General features: G+C 42.2%; 1 protein-coding gene across 1 annotated transcript; it reads left to right on the top strand.

The window, feature by feature from the left end:
- The first annotated feature begins 426 nt into the window (after nt 1–426).
- Nucleotides 427–22,489, top strand: EMP2 (epithelial membrane protein 2). Its single transcript, XM_041401831.1, has 5 exons — nt 427–774; nt 14,460–14,571; nt 16,601–16,694; nt 18,005–18,151; nt 18,710–22,489. Exons 2-5 carry the CDS (start codon nt 14,494–14,496, stop codon nt 18,892–18,894), a joined length of 504 nt encoding a protein of 167 aa, XP_041257765.1. The 5' UTR covers nt 427–774; nt 14,460–14,493; the 3' UTR covers nt 18,895–22,489.
- Nucleotides 22,490–22,862: the final 373 nt, after the last annotated feature.

Below are 22,862 nucleotides of genomic sequence, written 5' to 3'. Positions count from 1 at the left end.
ATCATGAAGACTCGCGCTGAGGGGCGGGAGCGGCTCGAGCGCGGCCGGCGGGAAATGGCGCCTGCCCGGCCCCCTCCCCGGGACGGGCTCCCCGCCGGGCGCGGCCGCCGCAGCTGCCCCGGACGCTTTGGGAATCGCGGCTGCTTTCCCCCTCTATGGCTCCCGTGAGAGGGCTCCGCCCTGGGCCTCGCCCTGTCCCTCCCGGGAAAAGCCCAGCCACCACCGGGTAGCAGCCGTCCGTCCTTGCCCGCGGTGACGGGTGGCACCGCCGCCCCCCGTTGTGCGCAGCTCCGCGGGACAGGGTCCCGCCGCCTCCCGCACTCGGTGCGGAGCGGTCACTCCTCCGTGAGGCTCAGCCCAGAAGGAGGGTGGGGGCCGCCCGGGGAGCGGGCCGAGCGCCCGGCCGCTGGCATCCCGTGCGCCCGGCCCCGGCCGCGGGGGACGGCGGGCCGAGCGCCCCTGGGGAGGGCCGGGCGGCGGCGCGCCTGGATACCCGCCCGCCGCCGAGTGGGAACGGGCGGGGAAAGTTTCTCCTGTGCGCGCCCCGTCCGTGCGTCCGTCCCTCCCGCCCTCCGCGCCCGCACACTCTCGCAGACACACACACACACGCTCACACCCCTCTCCCGCCGCCAGCGGCCGGGGGGCACTTTTGAAAGCCCTTCTGGTTCCACACCCAGCCGCCGCTGACATCATTCCCGCAGGAGGGCGGGCGGAGGCACCGCCGCCGCCGCCAGACGGTCGCAGCCCCGGAGAGCTGCCCGCCGGCCCGCGCCCGTGAGTAGCCTCGGCCGGGCGGGGGGCGCGGGGGGAGCGGGGCGGCGGCGGGGGGAGCGGGCAGCTTCGGCGGCCAGGGGAGGAAGAAACCCGCCAGAAACAGGGAAAAATTAAAAGCACGCGTTTGTTTACTACGAAGCACATTTCATTTGGGTGGCTGCGGTGCTGCGCCGGCCGGAGAGAGCGGTCCCGGTCCCGTCGAGCCCCGGCCCCGCTCCTTCGCCCCGGGAGCGGGACGGGGCGGGCCGAGAGGCTCTCGCCAGTGAGGCCAGGCTGGGCCAAGCCAGCAGAAAGTTCGCGTTCTTCACGGGATAGTTTCTTTCTGTTCTTTTCTGTAATGAACTCTCAGCGGAGTTCGCGTGTGTTGCAGTAACGTTGTAGCAGCTCTTGGCAGCTTTCCCCCCGACAGTGGAGGGAAAATACACTTAGATGTAATTCAGTGCAGATTTCGGTTTATGAAGTTTTGGCCAGCATTAAACGTTTTCCTGCTTGAGTCAAACTGCAGTTTCACTCACGGGTCGTTTTTATCTATAGGTAATGCCCCACTTACCTCGGGGATGTTGTGTGCCAGATACTGGACAGGCAGCTCTCAGTATCGTGGGTTGTCTGCAATATTGAGTATTGAATTTGAGAGGTCAGCTCCTTGTTTGGACATTTCTAGGAAGAACTGTACACTGCTATCTGTTCCTTAGCAGGCTTATCCACGACTTGGTCTTGCCCACAGAATGCTGCCATCAAGAAACCTGCAGTTCAGCCTCTCTTTTAATTTATTGACAGGAATACTTTGTTCACATAGTGCAGGAAGGTCTTTTTTGTTTTTTTTTTTCCCTCCTCACGGCAGTTGGGAACAGTATGTAAATGATCAGTAATTATTGCTGTAGAGCATCTTAGTAGTATCCTCTGACTTGATGCAGGGCTGTGGAGAAATGCACTAAGTAGCTGTGAAATCCACACTGAATTCTTTTGGCGTTTTCTTTAGGAACTTTGGGAGTAAACAGCTATGGTTGGCTCATCATCAGGAAAACAAAATGTAGCTCTTTCTCTTCATTTACTTACAGACTCTGTATATACAGTGCTGGTGTGTTAGCTATATAAAATAAGCCTTCTTGCCTGCCTGAGCAGATGTTTTTTCCATCAAATAAAAATAGTTTATAGTGACTCCTTCATCCAGACCTCCTCTCGGATGTTGAAGGCTTTGCTGTCCATGTAATTCAGGAAAGAGCTGTGAGGCTGGGCTGCTGGGACTGAGGTGCCAGATGGCTGCAGGTGTGGGCAGGCAGGAATCCACACAAATGGTAGGGGACTATTGGGCCTGAGTTTCACTGGGGGGAGAAACGGGAATTGCAGTTTGCTGCAGAGCCCAGCAACATTTTTGTAAGAGAGTGTGTGACAAATGCCATCCTAAGGAATGCAGCCGGGGTACAGGTACTTGCCACAGCTGGTGAAATCAAAGTGGGAGTGGAAACAAAGGCATGTGGTAAACATGGCCACCAGAAGCTGATATGACTTTATTCAGCATAAGATTTAAGGACTTCACCTTTGCTTCAAAGACATTGAAAGAAGGAACTCTTGCTGTTCTCTGAACCTCTTTGTGAACTTGTAGAGTTGAGTTAGGAAATAGACTGTTGGGATACCTGAGGGAAGATTCATCCTCCATGCTGAATAAAGATGTGTACAGATTGTATCAGGCCAGCTGCATGGCTGACAGGGATGTTACCAGGTAGCTGTCTGCCCAGCCAGGAATCCAGGAATTGCTCTGCCAATAGCTATCAACAGTAACTGGAGTTGAAATGCAGCAATATCATGAAGACTCTTCATGGTGATCAGTTTCTTGTTAGTATGCTCATTTGGGAAGAAAAATGGTGTGTTAATGTAATTTCAAATAAAAACAACATCCAATCAGTAGACAAGACACTGCTGGTGTTGTATTCTGTGTTTGTGGTCTGGAAAGACTTCTATCGTAAACATACAAACAGTGCTGATTATGCTGTGGATTTGCCAGTGAGGAAAAACAGTTTTATTTGATTACACAGATTTAAAACCTTGTTAATAAAGGAAGTTGTTCAACAGACTGAGCAGGTCAAGACTGAAGGCTGCTGCAATATTATTATCGTAGACAAAGATTCTGTCTCAGTTCATAGATGCTGGAGTTATTGTTGCTGGCCAACATTGTTTAGAAGAAATTAACATCTCTATCTTACACCCACTTTCAGTTAATGCACTTGGCTCCTCTTCATTTATTAGCATCTCCTACTTCACAGTTGCCTTGTGTCTTTCTTTTACTTCTATTATTATGGCTTTTATTTTGCTGTCTTGTTTGTCTCAAGGTTGTTTCCCATGTCAGGTTTGACATTCCTTCAGTGATTAGAAGAATGTTGTACTGATGAGTCCCATATGGGTATTCAGAGAAGCAAGACTTTCCTCTACTTTTGCTAAGTATATTAGGTGTAGGCTGTCTCCTTTCATAATGCTGTTTCCCTGTCATTTAAAAATGAGATCTGTGGCAGCACAAGGAGACTCTTCCCTTTTCACTTGAATATATTTTGATTTTCCACTGGCACTTCACATTCAATTTGCGTCTTGAACATCATGTAAGTCATGACATCCCCACATAAATCAGGACAAGAATGTGTTTAATTAAAGAGATAAGTAGGTCTCTGGGGACAAGGTCTTTTATACTGCTAGCTGGCAGATGTACTTTCCAGGTCCTCCTCCATGTTCCTGTTGGAAGAAGACCCTGCAGAATGAGGCACTGTGTTATACAGGAACTAATAAGAAAGCGATTTACTCTGAAGTGAAACAAACACTGTATGTAAAATCCATGCGATACTTCAGCACAGCCAAATTTGAAAGTAGAAAGGAATGCACAGCTTTTATTGAAATCACATTGGTCTCAGAGGGAATGCAGGGGGAACATCAGCACAGCGCTAAGGAATTCCATTCATGGAGCTCTTCAGTGTTTGTTAGGGTTTGCTTGTTTTTTGGATGCTCAAAGCAAACCATGATCTTTGCAGTGGAGTTTCAGTTTTTGCTGGTTTTTTGTTAAAAACTTTACTTTTTTAGAGAGTAGATAATTTCATAAAATATATCTCAAAATGTCAGGTGATGCTTATGACTTCATTAGGAAGATAAGCATCATAATTATTAGAAAATACATCTTGCTGGGTGAGACTCAAGAGAAAGCCTGATGGTCTGAATTCATCCATCAAAGGAATTATTATTTCTCCACTGAATGGGGAAAATGTAATTACACCTTTTTATTTTGCCGGTGAAGTTTCATGGGCAGGTTTAATGACGGTATGTGCATGCCAGGTGAAGCCTCATAATTTGGGTGTGACCTTAAAATACAGCCCTCTGGCTGTGTAGAGATCTTCACAGGAGTCTGTAGGTGGGGTAGAAAGTGGACTGACTCAAATACCCCTCAGAGATGGCTATAGGATATATATTTATGGTTTGCTTCACTGATTGTTAAACACCGTGCTGTGTTTGGAATTGCATGGGCCACAAACGGCCAAGGTGGGCAGTAGGAACACTCCCTCAGCTGTCTGATGCAGGTGTTTAGTGTCCTGAAATAGATCAAAATTCTGGCCTTCTTCCAGACAGGAGACCTTCCAAAGGCCGTGGATGTCTCTGCTGAGGTGTCTGTGCTGCCAGGTGGGCTCTGCACACTCACCTGTTCTCCAGGGCTTGCATTGCTCAGTCCACTGAAGAACAAACCCGCTGTTTAGTTCAAAAGCAGAAACAAACCCAAGTCCAGAGCCTGCAAAACAGTCTGTGTACAGCTGAGGGGCTCTGGCTGAGCCAGCCCATCTGTCAGGGTGCTTGGTGTGCCCTTACCTGGCACTGTGGTGTGCAGTGACCCAGGCACTGTCCAGCCTGGTCGAGGCAGCTGCAGGGTAGGGCAGAGTGACCCAGGGCTGGGGGGACTGGGCTGTTCCCATAGAGCAGCCAGTGTAGAGGAGCTGTGCACTGAGTGTGCTCAAACAAGGCATAGAAATCCTTTTACTTGGACTTGTAGAGTCCACATGGCAACTTTAATTGCACTGATTACAAATTATGGTGTAAAAATTGCATTCTGGAGGTAGGCAGAGTATTCAGTGTAATCCTGTGCTACAGTGTTGCTGTCAAACAAAGTAGTAGTTGTGGAGATTTTAAGCTTTTTGTTTTATAACCAACTGTTGTACCACCAATAGAAATGTGTTTTCACACTCTTGATAGATGATGTGTAAACTCTGAAATAACTAAAACCAAAATTTCTCAACACAGAGCAAGTCAAAGCCAAATCAAAACAAGCAGTTTGAAAATTTTACAACAGTGAATGCAACACATTTAATTGCTAGCAATTTCCACAGAGCATCTGCCAAAGTTAAAACAATATCAGCTTTTATTTCTACGGAATTAAATGCATTGCTTTCAATCTGGAAAGACAGACCTTTTCTGCCTTTGTTTGTTGGTAAATTAGGTGGAACATCATAAATCACTCGAGCTGTTCTGTTGTATCTGGAGTAATCTCTGGATAAGCAGCAGTCTGTAGTCAGTAGAACCCAGGGTCTGAGGTGCGCTCAGAACTATGTTAATTTGTAGTCAGTGCTGCAGGTGTGCTTTTTTTTTTTACCCTTTTCATTGACTGAGGACACATTTTATCTGTCAACGTGATACAAAGGTCTGGTATTTTACTTGGTCTGTCACTCCCTGCCCTGCCAAGGTATTGAACAGAAACAGCCTCGACCCTGAAATGTGTCCACACAGTGATTGAGCAGGGGTGAGGCCAGGCCACACCTCAGTTCAGCTGTTTGTTTCAGGAGCAGGTTCCCGGGAGGGTTCCCATAGCTTGAATAGCTTACTGGGACAGCCCGTGTCATTGTCCCAGCTCCATGGAGCCGCTGCTCCCCAGCCACAGGCAGGGCTGTGCCAGCAGGCTGCAAAGGGCTCTCTGCTTGCTGACCCCTGCCCTGGGGGGCTGGCAGGCAGTGGTGGCCCTTAGGTCACCCTCAGACAGGGGGCACAGGCCGTGCTCACTCTTGGGAGCTTTGCTGCCCACCTGAGAAACAAAAGGTCCCTCAAGCTGGTTGTGTCATGGTCAGCACGGTGTCACTGCACTGCCCAACAGCCTGCCCTGCCAGCACTGCCAGCAGCCCTTGGAGCCTGGCAGGGGATTCAGCTGAGTGCCAAGGGCACGGGTATCATGCAAAAAGATGTTGTGGAATGCACAGAGACCTCAGTGAAATTGTTGGGAGGCTTCACAGGAGAGCAGAGCTGCAGGGTCCCCTCAGGACAGTGGGTCTGTCACCCTGCTAGCACAGTCCCTGCATCACGGACATCCTTTTGTGAAGCTCTCTTTTTCCTATGCTGTGGTGATTGGAAGGCTGTTCCAGAATATGACAGCTCTAAGAGTTGTAATTTACATCCTAAATGTGCTCACACCTGATTTAAAGCCATATATTTTCATCTCTAAGTTAAACAGCTCTTTTTCCTTCCATGTGTTTGCCTTTACCTACAAGCAAGTATATCCCTGTTCTGTCTTGATCTTTGAAAATGAGCAAGTGAGAATAAGAGGTTCTTGTCTTGTTAAGCTTAGGAAGAAACAAGCTTTAAGTACTTTTAGACCAGCTTGATTGTTAAGAAGGTTTTAATGTGCACCACAGCTTTGTTTACATTGAAGTGTATCTAGTGCACAGCAAGCAAACTAGCTGAACAGAGAGCATGCATTGAACATCTGAAATGATGCGTGCTTTCTTTAATTTTCTAAGAATACAGTTAAGCTCTACCCATACATAGTTAGGTTACAAACATTTTATAACATGTTTTGCACATGCCTTTGTGAAAGCTGACAGAGTACTTTTATGTTTTGTAAGAAACCAGAAACTGCAATACACAAGCAGTTACTCCTTTCAAATTACTGTTGGGTTTTCTCAAACAATATGTGCCCTTTGAGAAATCCCTTGAACCATGGGGTGTCTTTGATTAAAGGCTGTTTTGTTAACATTTGCCAAAGGCATATGATGCTCAGCATAAACTGAAGGTGGAAGAGTGGATGACTATGATGGGAATCAGAGATTAATTGCAGCCCTTTTAGGTGTTATTTAGTAACATGTCAGCCTACCTTACACCACTGTGGATTGGGTTGGGATTAGATACAGATATAGAACATCTTAAATATGAGACTATTATTATCTAGTATAAAAGTGATTTTGGGAGAGAGAAGAATGTGTAAAATATTTACTTTTGAGGATTGTGTGATTTGTGCTGCTGGAAGAGGAAAAACATTCTCTTTCTGCTGACTGCACAAAACCCTCTAAAAAGCAGTTTTGAGAAGATGAAGTCTTAAAGACTTTTATTCAAATGTGTCTGTCTGTGTAGGCAGCTGACTTCTGTACCTGCTAAATTGTCTTCTCAGCATATAGTGGCTAGTAATGTCTCTTCCAGATTTTGCTGGAGTATTTGAATACATCTATCTTGAAGTTTTTAAGCTTCAGGCTATTTTTTAGGATTTTCAGGTAAGCTGAAAATGAGTCACAGGGCTCATTTTCCTGGTAAGTGACACTTCCCCACCCCACAACAGGGCATTGTGTCCCTGTGTTCCCATAGGTCCTGCTGGTTTTCTTCTGCTGAGTCTGACCACAAAGGCTTCATGGCAGAGTGACTTTCCTGTGCAGTGCACACAGCAGGGCCATAGTGAAAGGAGTGGTAGGGCAAGTCTAAACCCAGTCCAAACTTGTTTGCAAATAAATGACTGACAGAGTTACAGAAGTGGCAGCAATGCTGGCATCCCTAGGTCAAAATTTTATTAAAAGCATTCCTAAGAAATTAGAAACATCTGCTTCTTTTGGTCTCCATACTCAAAGCTAGCATGTTGCATTTTTGCTGCAGTTGGCTTCTTGGTTTTGTTTGGAAATGTATGGAACAGCAGGGTTAGAATTTCCTAGACTTTGGAGTTCTGGCTTGGTAGCATAGATCTAATGAAGAGGACAGGGTGAGAAGGGAGGAAGTCTGGAGATGATCTGCCAGACCCACCTGTAATCACAATCTCTTTCACTTTTGGTAACTGGTGAGGTTTCTGAAGAGGAGGCCAGATTTAGTGTTTATGAAATTTTTTGAGAAAGAGCTGAAAGGGTGCTTGAACACACACAGGTGATAGGGAGGTCAGGCACACAAACTTCTTCACTCTAAGTCTACTGTTGCTCTGGCAGTCCCACCAGTGCCAGCAGGATGGACAGACAACCAAACACCATGAAAACAAAAGGTTTTATTAAGCTATACGTGTACATTTGTATTAGTTGTGGTGCACACAAAGAGCAGACCTCAGGGCTTTGGTTGCAAGGCACGATTTTCTGAAAGAAAATAGAAAAAAACTAGGTCATACTGTGTCTTGTGGGTTTTGCTCCAAGCCCCTGTATTTCACTATCAAAATACAACAAGCTGACTGCTATAATTGTGCTGGAGGTTGCTGGGTCTTAACACAGCCTGCTGCAAAGGCACCAGTAAATCTAGATCTGATAGGATGATACTACTTCATTTTCTGCCTTTGTGTTAAAAAAGCCATACATGTTGTCATTCAAATGGAGCTCTAGAAAAGAGCATGGATTAATTTTTTGCTGTATTGATTTTTTTTTTTTGCCTTCGTTCAGTGGTTGAGTGCAGGGAACTTTGATTCATTTCCTTTATTTCCTTCTCCTTGCTTTGTGAGGAAGGACTTAGAAAAGCAGGTGGAAGTGTAAGTGAAAAGCTCTCTTCCTTCCACAGAAAATAGGTAGCACAAAGAGCTGTGGGCTTGACTGTGTTCTCAGTTAAGCAAACAAAAAGAGCTGATGGTCTCTGTGCCATCTAGGGGCTCACAGGACACGTAGCCCTCTTGATTCCCAAGCCAGCATCAAGCAGGGACTTGAAATGTTATTTCATGTTGAACACACATTGTTCTTCATGCTTAGCTTTACACCAGGAAGAAACTGGGTGGGAGCCCATGTGCCGTGTTGGCTGTTACTTGTACTTTGCATTTCCCTCCTGGGTCCCCATTCAGTATTGTAGAGGTGTAGTCAGAGCCATCCAGCACTTCTTGGAGGTCTCCATGCTGGCTGGTTGAAGGAGGACATGGACTGTTAGCTGGGTAACACATGAACATGAAAACAGGTTACAATTTGAATGTGCACTTGAAGAGTGTTGGTGTTCCCAAGTTAAATTAACTCAGACAGAAGAAATAAAGAAAGTGGAGTAAGTTGTTTCAACTGGTGTAATTATTCTCTTGGTATTACATTTCCTGATTTTCTCGTTTTTATGTTGTTTGATATTTAGGCATTAGAGGATTGTTGAAATCCTCAAAGCTCTTGCTGGCTTGGGAGAAAGTCTGCTGTCTGAACTTCACTTTTGGTTCCAGTTCTGAGAATCACACGAGAAAAACAGAACCCTTCATACTTGATAAAAGAAAAAAAAAGAAGAAAGTTAACAGTATCAGTCTGTTCTTCATAAACCAGGGAATTTTGTGCAAGTTTAGAGACAATCGTACAGGCAAAATGTGAGCCAGTTTCTGACTTCTCTGTCATGAGACACCATGAGATGTGGCACAAGAACTCTGAGCAAAACATGTAAATCCAAACAACTTATGATGCATCACAAGATGACAGATTTCTCATGCTACAAGTATACAGATTTTTTCATCTAAATTCACATTTTCAGACTTAATTATAGCACTGAGGGGCAGAAGAATTGATAATTAAGGTTTGCTTTGATTCAGTTTTACACCAGTGACCTCAAGAAAGTTCAGCTGAACTGAATGCTTATTGATGGCCCAAAGACCTGCTGTTCTTGTTGCAATGAAACATCTCAGTGCAGAGAGCTGCAGGTATGGTAACTTGTTTAGCAGGATCCTCTGCCCCTTGTTTTGGGTGTGTCTTTTCAGCACACTAAATGTGGGTGTTGAGAGTCTGCTCGCCCCCAGCCTTGGTCTGTGCAGAGCAGGAGCTATTCTGCAGAGACTTCACCGTGCTTCTAAGGGTATGAACCAGGAGTGTCTGTGTGGAAGATTTCTCAGACATGGGCTCAGATGAAGATGATAAAAACCCCTGACTTGATTTTAGGGAGTGAGGGCAGCAGCCAGTGTTGGGGGGCGAGCTTCAGCCTTTCCAATGCAAATAAGCCCAGGATAAATACACTGCACTATGTATTGCTGGTTACAAAAATTGAGTATGCACAAACATGAGAAACAACCTGGCAGCAGGGTTGAACTGCATGGGAGGAAAGCAAAGTGTTTGTTGTGGAGATGACATCTGGGTTGGAAAGTAATGATAAAACTTCTGCTAAGAGCTGTCAAAGACTATTTTCATTTTTGCTTACTTGCTGTACTAAACAGCAGCAAAAACTTAAATAGTCATGTTTCTTCATACTGATGGACATTAAAGATAAACTTTTTCCTGGAGATAAACTGAGGCTTTTCTGCAGGGGGTGTGTTTTTGTGTGTGATATGACATAGGGAGACAATCCAGTTTTGAAACACTACATTTCAGAAATGTTGGAAACCCTGGCCTAGATACCTTACTTTACTGTGCAATTCTGTGATGGTTGTAGTGTCTTATCCTGTATAAACATACTTGTCTCTGCATGTCCATGAGATTATAGCAGAGGCCTTTCTTAGCCACTTCTTCTAAAGCTCATCAGGCTCTCTCCCATGGCAAGTGCAAACTACTTCCAAAAGTCTGCATTACTGAAGAGATTCAAGAGAAGTGTGACTGCTGCATTTGTCCTCCCCATTGAAAATGTAGTAGCACTGGAGCATTATTTCTCCACTAACTGAAAAAAAAAAAAAGTGTTGTTGCTCTAACTGGCCTTCTGTTTTATTGTGTTTTGTGTAAGTATTCTGCAACTTAACAGCATTTTTGGGAAACTTATTACCACAGCAAATCTGGATGTGTTCAGTGGGATTCCTGTAACTTACTCTTTCTAGATCCAGTGGCAGTCTGCACTTGTAGCTCAGCAGTATCTGTCCACTTCTGCCTTACACCATACCTTATGAAGTGGTATTAAATGCTGAGGCTTGCAATTGAAGGAATTAATGTTGACATCCAATGTCATCCTTACTGGAACCCCCGAATCTGTTTTTAATGGCACATGTGATGAGCTAAGTCAAATATTATGTTCTCTTTTGTCAGAGCTTTGCTGGAGAATAGTACAGGGAGGTTCCTGAAATAGCTACAGATTGACAGGAGAGCTGAGCTGGAAGGAGCCTCTGGAGGTCTCTAGTGCAGACTCTGGCTCCAAGCAGGGGGTTAGATCAGGACATTCTGGGCCTTGCTTCAGTCAAGTCAGGAAGATGTCCAAGAATGGAGATCCCACAGCCTCATGGGCCTTATTCCAGTACTTAATCATGCTCATTGAATATAATTAATACTTTTTTCACAATTGGAATATTCCTTGTTACAACTTGTAACTGTTGCCTGTAGTCTTTTCATCATGTACTTCTGAGAAGGGTGGCTCCATCATTGTAAGTGTAGTATGTCCAAAAAGCTTTTCTCATATGTTTGTGTGTGTGCAAAAACTATTGAAAGAATTCAAGCCACTTTGGGGAATGATGGGCAGTATCTGTTGCATCATCCCAGCCTTCATCCATGCCTAAAGGCAGTGTACTTTAAATTCACGATCACCCTGACCTGAGAGCATGGTGTTTCAACTGCAAATGAGAGAAGGTGAAAAATCACTCTGCCCAGGAAGCAGTTCATGGGAAATAAGAAAAAGAGTACAGCTAGTGTGCAGAATAGGATGTTACCAAGGTGTTTGGTTAGTAATACGTTAGTAAAATAAGAATTCTGAACGTTAACACAAACAGTGCTCTGTAACCGTGTCCTTCCCTTGCTCACAGGGAGAGGAAAGGAGCTGCCTGCTGCTAGGAGAGGTTCCCAGGCAAGCTGTCCTCAGAGGATTGGGGAAGGAAGGTGGAAGAATCTTGAGTCTGCACTGTAAGGTTTTGAATTCCAGCATTGTGTGGAGTGGAGAAGGACTAGTAGATCTTTCTGAGAGATGAAGTCCAGAATTTCTGCCTAGAGAGGGATGCAGATTCTGTAGTAGCATCTGCAATGTTGCTGGCTGCGTCTTGGAAGAGGGGAGCTGCTCTTTGCTTCCTGCCCACAAATCACAGAGAGTTTCTCTGGAAACCCTACTCCTTTCATTATTCCTTGTTCAAGCTGGGGTGAACCACAGAAACTCCTGTGTCTCCATGGGAAGGGAAAGTTTGTAGGAGTGATTGAGTTCTGTGCACTTCTGGGATCCTGCTCAGGCATGACAGATTGGATAACCAGTTCTTGTCTTTTCCTGGTATTAATTACTTGGAAATGGTCTGTCTCCTTCTTTTCCCCCAGTGTATTTAATTCCTGTCTCCATGTGTCATTGTTTAGCGCTGTGTGCACAGAAGTTGTAGCAGCTTGTGAAGGGAGCAGCTGCCAGCAAGGCAGGAGGGAGAATCTGAAGATGGTTGTTAGGAAGGGTCTTCAAAAAAGAAACAACAGACCCATCAGACCTTTCTTACCGTCTTTTTTTTTTTTATTTTTTTTTTTATTTTTTTGAGACGAAACAAAAATCTCTTTCATTTAATCTTGACTTTATTTGGGTAAGACAAAAAATGTCTTCTTCTCACCAGCCATACATGTTAATCTATCCTGTCTGAAACACTTCTCTTTATGGCTGAAACCAGTAAAACAAAACCATTCACTTGATTAAAGATAAAGTGTGTTCTTCTGTGCTGGCAAGTCTTGCTTTTGCAAGATTGGTTTTAATTAGGTTACATTTTTTGGTTTCTCTTACTTTATGTTACTTCATGTAATAAGATGAAGATGTATTGTTATTCTTAAAATAATACCGAGTACAATTTGGTTCTCTCTCCTTATATGGGAGATGATTGTTGCATTATTGAATGCTTAGATACCATCTGTGCAAGAAATGAACCTCAGAAAAAAACCAGCCACAAGACAAGAGGGTGCTGTGCAAAGACTGGTATATATCACAATGAAAATATTTTGATGTGGTATTATACAAACCCACAAAATATCTTATTTTCCTGTCTTCTTCCTTTCATTCATGCAAGGCTTGATAGAGAACCATGAATGACATTTTTGGAACTGGAACTGGATTCAAAAGACCTTGAGTCATACCGTAGATCACCTCACTGGAGGCAATTCCCACTTTCTGTTCTTCCTTGTGGCCGTGAAGGCAGAGTTTAACAGAGAGGATATGGGAAGGAACACACACTGGAGGAGCTGCTTTCCCTATTTTAGGGTTTGACTTGGATTTCCCATTCATTAGATATGGATATAAGGCTGTCCCCTTATTTTTCAAAAAAGCACTTCAATGCTATTTGCCTTTGAGCTTGTTACAACTCTGTACTGCAGTGGAGATGGAGAAGATTATTCTGGAACTCCTGGTCTCTATTCACTCAGTTATTATGCTGTCAATTATCTTTTTGTTAAAGTTTTGCAGAGTAGTTATTATTTGCCCTAATGAGAGTGCCAGTGGAGCTGCTTTAAAAATGCTGTTAGAGTAGTCCTTTTCTTTGGTTAAATTATTCATGTGGTTCATGATTCCAGTAAATGGCAGTAGGAGAGAGGGATTAGACATGAAAAAAAAATAATGGAAGTCTTAAAATTCATAACTGCCCTTTGTTCTGGATATTTACTGTGTATGTGAGTGGCATCGTTTGACATTATAGAATGTGTCCAAAGCAAACGAAAGGGAGAAATATGCATCAATGTACTGATGAGTGACAACATGCAGAGTGGTGCACCTTAATTGCAAAGATCTGCAAGACTGCAGATTCCTTACAGCATATATTAATTGGCAAGAATTTCTGGCCGAGGAGAAATAGATATGTCAAGCAATTACATTTTTTCTGTGTATTAGTAGCAGTAGTTTTCCCTAACGTATTTGTTATGTGCCCACAGATTTCTTGGGGATTCCAGTTAAATACAGATTCTGATTCTCTTGTATATAAGAACATCATTTTTTACATGTGAGATGTGATATTGTAATAGGTGGATTAAATAAGATATGAAGGTAATAGGTAGCCTACAGAGTATTAAGTGACTGAACATAAAATAGCTAACTGGATTATTATGTAATTAATGGGTTTATTCAGCCCAACCAGTGGGAGCAACACATTGAAGAGAGTGGTAGTTTTTAGTCATTATTCAGTGGATAAAACTTACAACTCTATGAACAAAGGACGTGAGGCCTAAGGTACAACATAGGTGTTGCTAAATCTAGGAGGTAGTTCTTGATGCACTTCATTTTGTTCTACAAGCATCCTTTTGAAATCTGGTCCTTCCTTCTTTAGAAGGATGGTTGGAACAAAACCTTACTGCAGTCAGTGGAAATACTATCATCACTGCACACGTGGCTGTAATTTGAAATGCACTTCTCTAAAAGCTTACGTGAAGGAGTTTTCCAGCCTTGCACACAGAAAGAAACTTCTTTGTGTGTTTATTCACTGTGGCCATCATGCTGGAAGGTTGCAAAATGTAGCTTTTGGCTTCATTTCAAGTTGTGACTCACTTTAACACCGGTGATGCCAGTTAAGTATCTGCAGAGATAGAAGATGTGCTGTGGACTCCAGCTGCACCTGATGTTACGGTCTCTAACAGCACCAGAACTGCTGGTTGATCCACTGACAGCTCTTAAAGATTGTTCATATACTTTCTTATGTTCTACAGATTTATCTCAGCCTAAAGCCTCCCCAGAGCAAGGATGCTGATTCTCCTGGCCTTCATTATTGTGTTTCACATAACCTCAGCAGCGCTGCTGTTCATCTCAACTATCGACAATGTGAGTGTCATTTCTTCTCCTTGTCCCTCAAACACACTGGGATTTCTTTGCTTCATAAAAATGGAGATTGTCTTCTCTAGTCTTCAACTTGTTTACTGAGAGGACCTCAGTTTGTTAGGCACACTGGTGTTCTAAGACCTTTCTGTAACAAAAATGCCTTGGATATGCATGTTGCTGCTGGATAAGGCTGTCCATGGCATCATGCTGTAAGTTCAAGGCAACAGATCCCCTCCCCTGGGAGAGACTTGGCCAGGGAGGCTATTTACAGGGTGGAGCCCTGGGATTTGATTCAGCTGGACATGAAGCAGGGAGGGGGAGAAAATCCACTGTCCTTTCCTGTCAAACGTGAAGTCAAACAGCTCGTGATTAATGTGTGGGGATAATTTCAGTCAAGGTGTGCATTGCCTCACAAGTATTTGTCCAAGATGCCCAGATAAATCATGAGAAATACCATGAATGTATCTCTGTCCATTAAGTTGAAGTAGCTTCAGCACAAAGCTTTAGAATATTTTCTGTTGCATTGTTTTCAAATTTCCATTTTATTTTTGTGATCAAAAAGAATTTACCTTCCAATTTATATCTAGCTTTTAATGGAGTTCTCCATTTTCCAAAACAGCCCACTATCCTGATCAGAAGTCTGTGCACTGGAATCTGTCTATGAGGTCTGATGTATGTACAGGTTTTGATATTAAAAACTCTGCTGCTGAAAGTACTGTTTAGTGAAGACCATGCTCCAAGTGAGATTATGTGTTACCTACAACTGTTTATTGCAAAAGTGTACAAACTCAGGTGTTACATTTTAGTCAGCTGGTTGATTGTTCCATGGAAGTAGGTCATTATTCGAGCACTGGAGCAGGTTGTCTTACCCTGCTCCTTTGAATATTTAGAAAGCAAAGACAATGAGCAAAGCAACCTAATCTTATTTCAAATCTGCTACATACAACCCAGTTTACTGCAGAAATAAAAGCCTATGCACTCTGCTTTGTGTCATTAACGACCTTTAAACATTTAAAAACTTAAACTTTACATCCATCTTCTATTAGACTTTATATTATGTATCTCTGTATTATATAGAGCTCAGAGCTGATAAATAACACATTGAACTTGGACCGTAAAATACAAATGAATGACAATCTGAGAAAGTAATTATTTTTCTTAAAACAGTGTTCTGTTTATCCATATGCCTACTACCATAATATATTATAGTTTTAACTGCAGTATTGTTTGCAAAGCTGCATAGTAAGCTTTGAGGCTTCTGGAATGTCTATTTAAGCAGCAGATCCTACCAGGAATCGTATTTAAAAGTCATATTTTGTGCAGCTCTAGTCAAAACAAAGGCCTGGGTAGCTATTGGAATGGGAATGGGTTTCCTGAGGAAATGCCACTTGTGGAGTGCTTGTCATTTTCCAGGCTACTGTAAAAATCTGCTCAGATGCTGCAGTACCATTTTGCCTTGAATGTTAAAACCTGAAAATAGAAATGCCACAGGAGGATCTTAATTTGTCAGCTATTACCAGACAGATGCCATAGTGTACCTCAGCACAGCTGCATTGCATTGAGATTAATCACTTCAGTGGCAGGAACCAGAACATCTATAAATGCCTTCTGTTTCACAGGTGATGCTATTTCCTGCAAATTAGCAAATGCTGTTCCTTCAGAGAGGTGTGCATCCTAAACAGGGTCTGGGTAAACAAAGCACATCTTGTCTAGGTGTCTCAAGGAGTGAGTAATCACTGACTATACAAAATTTCTGCCCAAACAGTGGAAATCCCTTGTGCTTTGGGATGTTTAAGAAGCCCTTACCTACTTCACAGAGGTCTAAAAGGAGAATGATGTGTGGATAATTATATACCATTTATTCTGAAATGCCATGAGATCTCACATTTCATTTGAGTGGTTAAGTATCAAAAATAAACAGAAAATTGTTACAGCTGATGTATCGAATCAGTAGACACTCGGACAACAAAGGAGTTTTGTGGGTTTTGTTTGTTTTTTCTCCCTGTAAGAGCCCTTTACTTTTATTTTGCAGGCCTGGTGGGTGGGAGATAACTTTTCTACAGATGTCTGGAGAGTGTGTACCACAAATAGGAGCACTTGTATGGCTATCACTGATGAGTTCAATGGTGAGTGTCTCTCCATGCCTGTGTCTGTGTTCCTTCAGCAGATCTGGTGAAATTGCTATGAAATTTACAGGGGCAATTTTATAGTTCTTCAAAAATCTGCATGTCTTAACTAGGCAGGTCTTCTAAAAGCTTTAATACTGGTTTTTCATTTTGGAAAGGCAACTGTTCTAACAGGTTCTGTGAGAGGAAAGCAGAAAGCTCTGTCATGTGCACTTAGGAGACCAGTGCAAGAGAGTAAACACAAACTACAAACAAGTTCTTAGAATATTAGGTAGAAACAGTGAAGTCATCTGAAGTGATAGAATTTGCCTCAGAATTTAACTTGCAGAGAAGAACCTAAAGATACTGTGTACAAGAATGGGGGAAAAAGTGGAAGAAAACACAAGCTGGAGCTTTCACAAGGAAATGAAATGTCTATGTTAATAGACAGCATAGTGTAATATCCTGCTTTACAAAAACTGAAAGTATTCTCAAATATTCTGTTTATTTCTCTACTTTCAGTCTGTGCGTACATTCAAGAGGTAAATAATTTGAAGAAGTCTGTACCCATGAAGTAATTTTGTTTCCCTAGCATCAGGTTGGTTTAGGGCCTGTAATGTGCAGTGAGCACTCCACACGGTATTTCAGCTACCCAGATTTAAAGGTTTGCATTTGTTCTCTGTATTACTGTGTGTCCACTGCAGTCAGGTGCCCACCCTGGGGAGGTGAGGGGTGGCTGCTCCCAGAGCTCCTGCCTGCAGCGTGGCTCTGCTGGAGGAGAGCTCAGCTGTGTGGCCCAGCCTGCCTACACTGGCTGCAGATTTACACAGCTGCACATGGTTACAAAGGTATTGGTTGCTTTAGCTCCCACTTACAGGGAAGTAATGGACAGGATGAAAAACCTGAATGAGAGGAATCTCTAGTGCCAAGGGTGGACATCATGTCTGGCTGCACCTTCCTCAACAGAGCTGTCTCCAGGTCTGGTGGGAGGCTGGGGTCTGCATCTGGAAGCTGTTTGGGACAGCTGGCAGTTTCACTGTGCTTCGAGGACATTGATGGCAGCAAAGGGTGGGGTGTGGCAGAAGTCTCTTCAGTGTTTTCACTCAGTTTGATGAGAAGCTTTTAGAGGTCTTTAAGCCACTGGCTGTATTAATACCAAGGAAGCAGAGGAGAATCAGCCTCTGCAATGCACACACACGCAGCACAACACACAACTGCTTTGCGGCATCTGCTGAACGCCTGCTTAAGGAACGTGGCTCTGCCCCTTTACGCCTTGCAGGAGAAGGCAAAGAGAGAAACTATTTTTAATCAAGGCTGCTTTATTTTTGCAGAGTATCAATCAATTCAGGCTGTTCAGGCCACCATGATCCTGTCTACGATTTTCTGCTGTGTGGCATTTCTGGTTTTCATTCTTCAACTCTTCCGTCTAAAGCAAGGAGAAAGATTTGTGTTAACCTCTGTTATCCAGCTCCTGTCATGTGAGTGATTTTTCAATCCTTTTGACTTTAATGATATTTTTGTGAAAGTAGGAAAGCAGAAAAAGCTGCATGAGACTCTGTAGTGCTCTTGAGGCCATAGCTTATCCTTCATAATTGTTTAAACAGGGAAGTGCACCATTCTGTGATATACAGACAGTTAAAACATGTATGTCATCATTGCTCAGGATAAAGTAATTTGAACTTTGAAGGGAAAGAATTTGAGATGCTGAACTTCTTGAACATACTAAATAACTCTCTAATTGTTACAGGCAAGCACTCACTTCTATTTTTTGTCAGTCTTAAAAATTACCCAGATGTTCAGAATAGTTTTCTGTTCACTGCAAATGACATAGATACACAACAGCACTTCAAATTTAAAGCGTGCCAAATAAACTGAAAATATGTCTTGAAATGCTTCCAGTTTAGTTTGAGGATGGAAAACGAGCATCTGCAAAGAAAGGACATTGGTGGAAGCAGCTGACAGAAGAGACCGTGAATAGATGTGTGTACTGATAATGTTTTAAGATGCTGACCTTTATTATTTTCTTCCTCCTGCAGGTCTGTGTGTTATGATTGCAGCTTCCATTTACACAGACAGGCATGAAGAACTGCACCAGAGCCGTGGATATGTAATGGAAGTTTCCAAAGGCCAATATGGCTATTCCTTTGTCTTAGCTTGGATTGCCTTTGCCTTTACCCTGATCAGTGGAGTGATGTACTTGGTATTAAGGAAGCGTAAATAAATGTCAGCACCTAGTTATTTCTGTCACTGCAGTACAAAACCAAATTCCAGTAACCATTTTGTATATAATCATTTACATGGTTTTGTAGTAAAGGTATTGTTTCTCTAAAAATGTACTGTGTTCTTGATATGAAACAGAATTAAAAAAAAAAGAAGGCAGGTGAAATGAAATGCCTGGCACCTCCAGGTCAGGGGTCGGAGCAAGACAAAGCCAAGTTGTTTCTTTTACATATTTCATCATCATAAATGGTTTTCCTTTATTAGACATTAACAGTTTGTTCCTGGCCTCTAGTAGATTACAAATAAAGCCCATACAAATTAATTTGTTAGCAATATACTAACTGTATTCCTGGACCAGATATCCCTTTGAAATATGTTCAGTAGAAGGGTGTGTAAAAAACCAAGGCCCAGATGACAATGAAAAGCAAACAATTCTGAAGCCCAAAGCTGCACTCAGAGCGTCTGCCCTGGCGCAAGACCAGTGTTCTGCTCTTTATAATGTGCAGTAAGTGTCATCAAGTTTTTATTAAAACCACTTGCTTTGCAAAAGTAAACAAGCCCTTTTTGTACTCCAGCAAATGTTTCTCTTGATTGTGTTTCACATTTAATTTAAGCACACAGAGCCTTTGGTGGGAGCACTTATCAGCCAATTCCCTGTTCAGGCTGGGCCCAGCACAGCTGGGGCAGTGAGGAGCTCCCCACCCCAGTCCTGGATCCCTTCAGCTTAGCCTTGGGCAGCCTTCCTGGGAGGGAGAAGAGGGAAACAGAAAAGAATTACTGGACCCACATCTGCAGATTTCTAAGCAGACTAGTGATCAAGCAATGCCAAATTTAGGTTTTTACAGCTTAACTCAACATGTTTATTACACTGGGCTTTTATCACGTAGTGATTTCATGGTTAATGTGTCCTGCACAAAAGCATTCCCTGAGTCTGCCCATTAGGAAATTGGCCTTTAAAAAATTCATTTTAAATTCCTTTGTGGATTTTACTGGAACTAAACACTGCTACTAAACAAATCAGAGTGCAATTGCTATGCTTATGAATTCCAGGATAGGTTTCAAGATAAAATGACTTGGTGGTTTTTATTTTTCAGTAATTTTGGGAGCTAAATCTTTGCTCTAATACCAGGCTTAACTGCTCAACAGTGTAATACTGCATTTGGCTGATGGTGATTTTGGAGAGATCAGTGTGGAGAATGAATGAAGTGGCCTGTTCTGATTAGTCACAGCTTTGATGCTTAAGTACAGATTTGACTTTTGAAAAGCTCTAACAATTTATTTGTTTATTTCATATTCACTACAGCTGACCCAATACAGAGGCAGTAAAAATGTAAATAGGTTTGAATGAGGTATTACACAAAGAAGAAAAAGTTCAGTATCATAAGGCAGTGTAGCTCTAATGAAGTTAATAATTACTACATTAGACATCAGATAATGAAATTCTATCTGAGTTCTTCAGATTTATCCTTGATTTATCAGAAGGTAAAAGTCCAGGTGCATAGCTTTTTAGGAACTGTCTCCAGCACGAGTGACAGATCATGTAGTTCCATCTTCATTCCTTCAACATCCTGTAATGCTTTGGCATGTGCTGCTTTACTTTTGGGAGCAAAGAAAGCCCAATAAGACTGTTAAAAAATTAGGATGAGCAAGCAGGACATCACAGTAAAAGTAATAATAATAGTTAAAAACCCACACCAGTTTGAAGAAAAGGGATTCTTCCCAGTCTAGCATCATGCTAGTATTTTGGCAGGCTTTTTTCCTCTTAGTGGGAGTGCTCTGAATTTCAAGAATTATTACCCTACTTTTTAAAAAAGTGTTTCTATAATTTGCTGAATACATTTCAGGTTCAAAACCTGAGTTCTTGCTAGCAAGCAGAATTTGTCTTAAATAAATAGATGCAGGTTTAAGGATGAAAGTAGATAAACTGTTAGCTAGGCATTTTGCTACATTTACTAAAACATGAAACAATAAGGGAAAATTTCAAGCAAATATGGATTAAAGCTCTAATATCTAGATGACAGTCCTGAAGAACTCTAAGTTAATCTTTTATGCCACTGACTTGCAGAGATGCTTCAGTTTCTTGCCTTGATAATGCTCAGGTCATTTGTAGAGCAAATATTTAAAATAAAGATGTAGATATATATATGAACACAGTTTAATTCCACAGTAAAAGCTCTGTCCCTTTAATAAAGTGAAAAGCACAGACACAACAAATACTCTGATGCACAGAACCTCCACTTGTGTACAAGCACCAGCATGTGCATGATGCCACACAGAAGAGATAGGAATGTTCTGCACAAATGAACAAATCAGTCTGAAGTAGAGTTGCAGCAGGACAAACATATTTTAGGGGTTTTTTTTCTACCTTATATGCCTTTAAAATATACAATTTTCTATACTCTATATATTCTGAAAATGTACATGAAAATAAAGTTAAAACAAATTCTTGTACTGTATTAGCAAACTCAATACATTAGCAGTCTGACCTTGTGTTTAAGTTTGGGATATATTACCATGATGTTGGATGAGAAATAGTTGAGTTTTTGTGTGAACAGGTAAAATTAAATTCTTCCTTCCTGTAGTAGAACCAGAAGCTGATTACTTTGTCCTTTGTTGAAGACCTTTCAGGGTAAGCAGAGAAAAAAATTAGTGTGTTGAAGTAAATGTATGGTGTCAAGAGAACATCTTGAGTAATGCAAGATCCACTGATGCTCTGAGGAGTTATTACCTATAAGGTTTTTTTAAAAATTTGCATCATTTGCAGAAACAGTCATATATTTTAAGATGAGGTTGAGTGCCTTGACTTAACTTGAGGTTGAGTGTGTGAGCAAATAATGTGAGAAACAAGCCAGTGACTTCTGTATCTGCTCCGGTCCAAGCTTTGGATGTGCAAATCACACAGCACACTTGGGTTTGTACAGATCCATTCAAAACGCTCCCCCAACTTCACATAAGTAATTTCCAAAAACCCCATGAAACTTCTCCTTTGTAATCATAAGGAATAAAAGGAAAAAGTCCAAATTATTGAAATATTCACTATCAGCCGTGAACCTGCCTTTATGCTTTTCACCCAGCAAGTAAACATCTGCAGCACAGGAAACAATCTTGCAAAAACAATCTATAATATTTGTGTCAAGATATTTTTTTTTAATGTTTGTTTTTACTTATGTGTTCTGTTCAGAACAAGAGATGGGCATTACTTTGCTATACTGTATCTTTAAAAAGTATTGTAAGTGATAGGATCTGTGCTGCTTCGGCATTAACTAGTTTTTTACCCCAGCTACATCAACAATTAATTTTATGTGGTTCTTAATGTGTTCAAAATAATGGAGGGACTGCTTGACTTGTTCTGTTCTTATCTTCGGCATCGTGGAAGTTTGTGCCATTTAGCTAAACAGACCAAAGAAAAGAATTCTTCCTGTAATTTCTAAAGACAAGAATAAAATGAGCCACTACCTTTCCAAACACTAAAGACAGCTAAGAATCCTAAAGTCATTGAAATAAAATAATGACATTGAAAATTTTATTTTCCATTTCTTTTACATGTGCAATAATCCTCTCTGAAGTAATAAGATGAAAGAAAATGAAATGCAGAAGTAAAGTTTTAAAACAGTTTTAAAAAGAAGACTTGTGTTTTCAAGGCTGTAGAATCAAGCTTACAGAATTAATGGAGTAACATGACAGACTGTAACAGTAAGAAACATGAAGTTAATACTGTCTGTTAATAATGCTTTGACATGAAACTCACTGCAAGTGTCTGGGACTTACCAGCAGTAGCAGACACTTGGTAAGGTACTCTGAGTGTCCTAGAGGGTTTTTTAAGCAGTTATAGATTGCGTTATCACCAAATAGTCTAGGATATGAGAAGATCCACAAAGTAACTGTTTTGGAGATGATAACCTGTGATAAACAGCGAGGCACTGGAAGTGGCAAAGCCTTTATTTGCCTGTTTTCTTCCAGACTGAAGCA

This window comes from Onychostruthus taczanowskii, unplaced genomic scaffold (genome assembly GCF_017590055.1).
Source record: "Onychostruthus taczanowskii isolate IOZ18803 unplaced genomic scaffold, ASM1759005v1 scaffold19, whole genome shotgun sequence".
In the NCBI taxonomy this organism is placed as follows: domain Eukaryota; kingdom Metazoa; phylum Chordata; class Aves; order Passeriformes; family Passeridae; genus Onychostruthus; species Onychostruthus taczanowskii.
Note: the sequence above shows the minus strand (reverse complement) of the source record. Positions and strands in the feature narration are given on the sequence as shown.

Coding starts and splice junctions, on each gene's coding strand:
- EMP2 (XM_041401831.1), top strand. CDS start 14,494: ATGCTGATTCTCCTGGCCTTCATTATTGTGTTTCACATAACCTCAGCA. Junction 14,572..16,600: donor TCATCTCAACTATCGACAAT/GTGAGTGTCATT, acceptor TTTATTTTGCAG/GCCTGGTGGGTGGGAGATAA. Junction 18,152..18,709: donor TGTTATCCAGCTCCTGTCAT/GTGAGTGATTTT, acceptor TTCCTCCTGCAG/GTCTGTGTGTTATGATTGCA.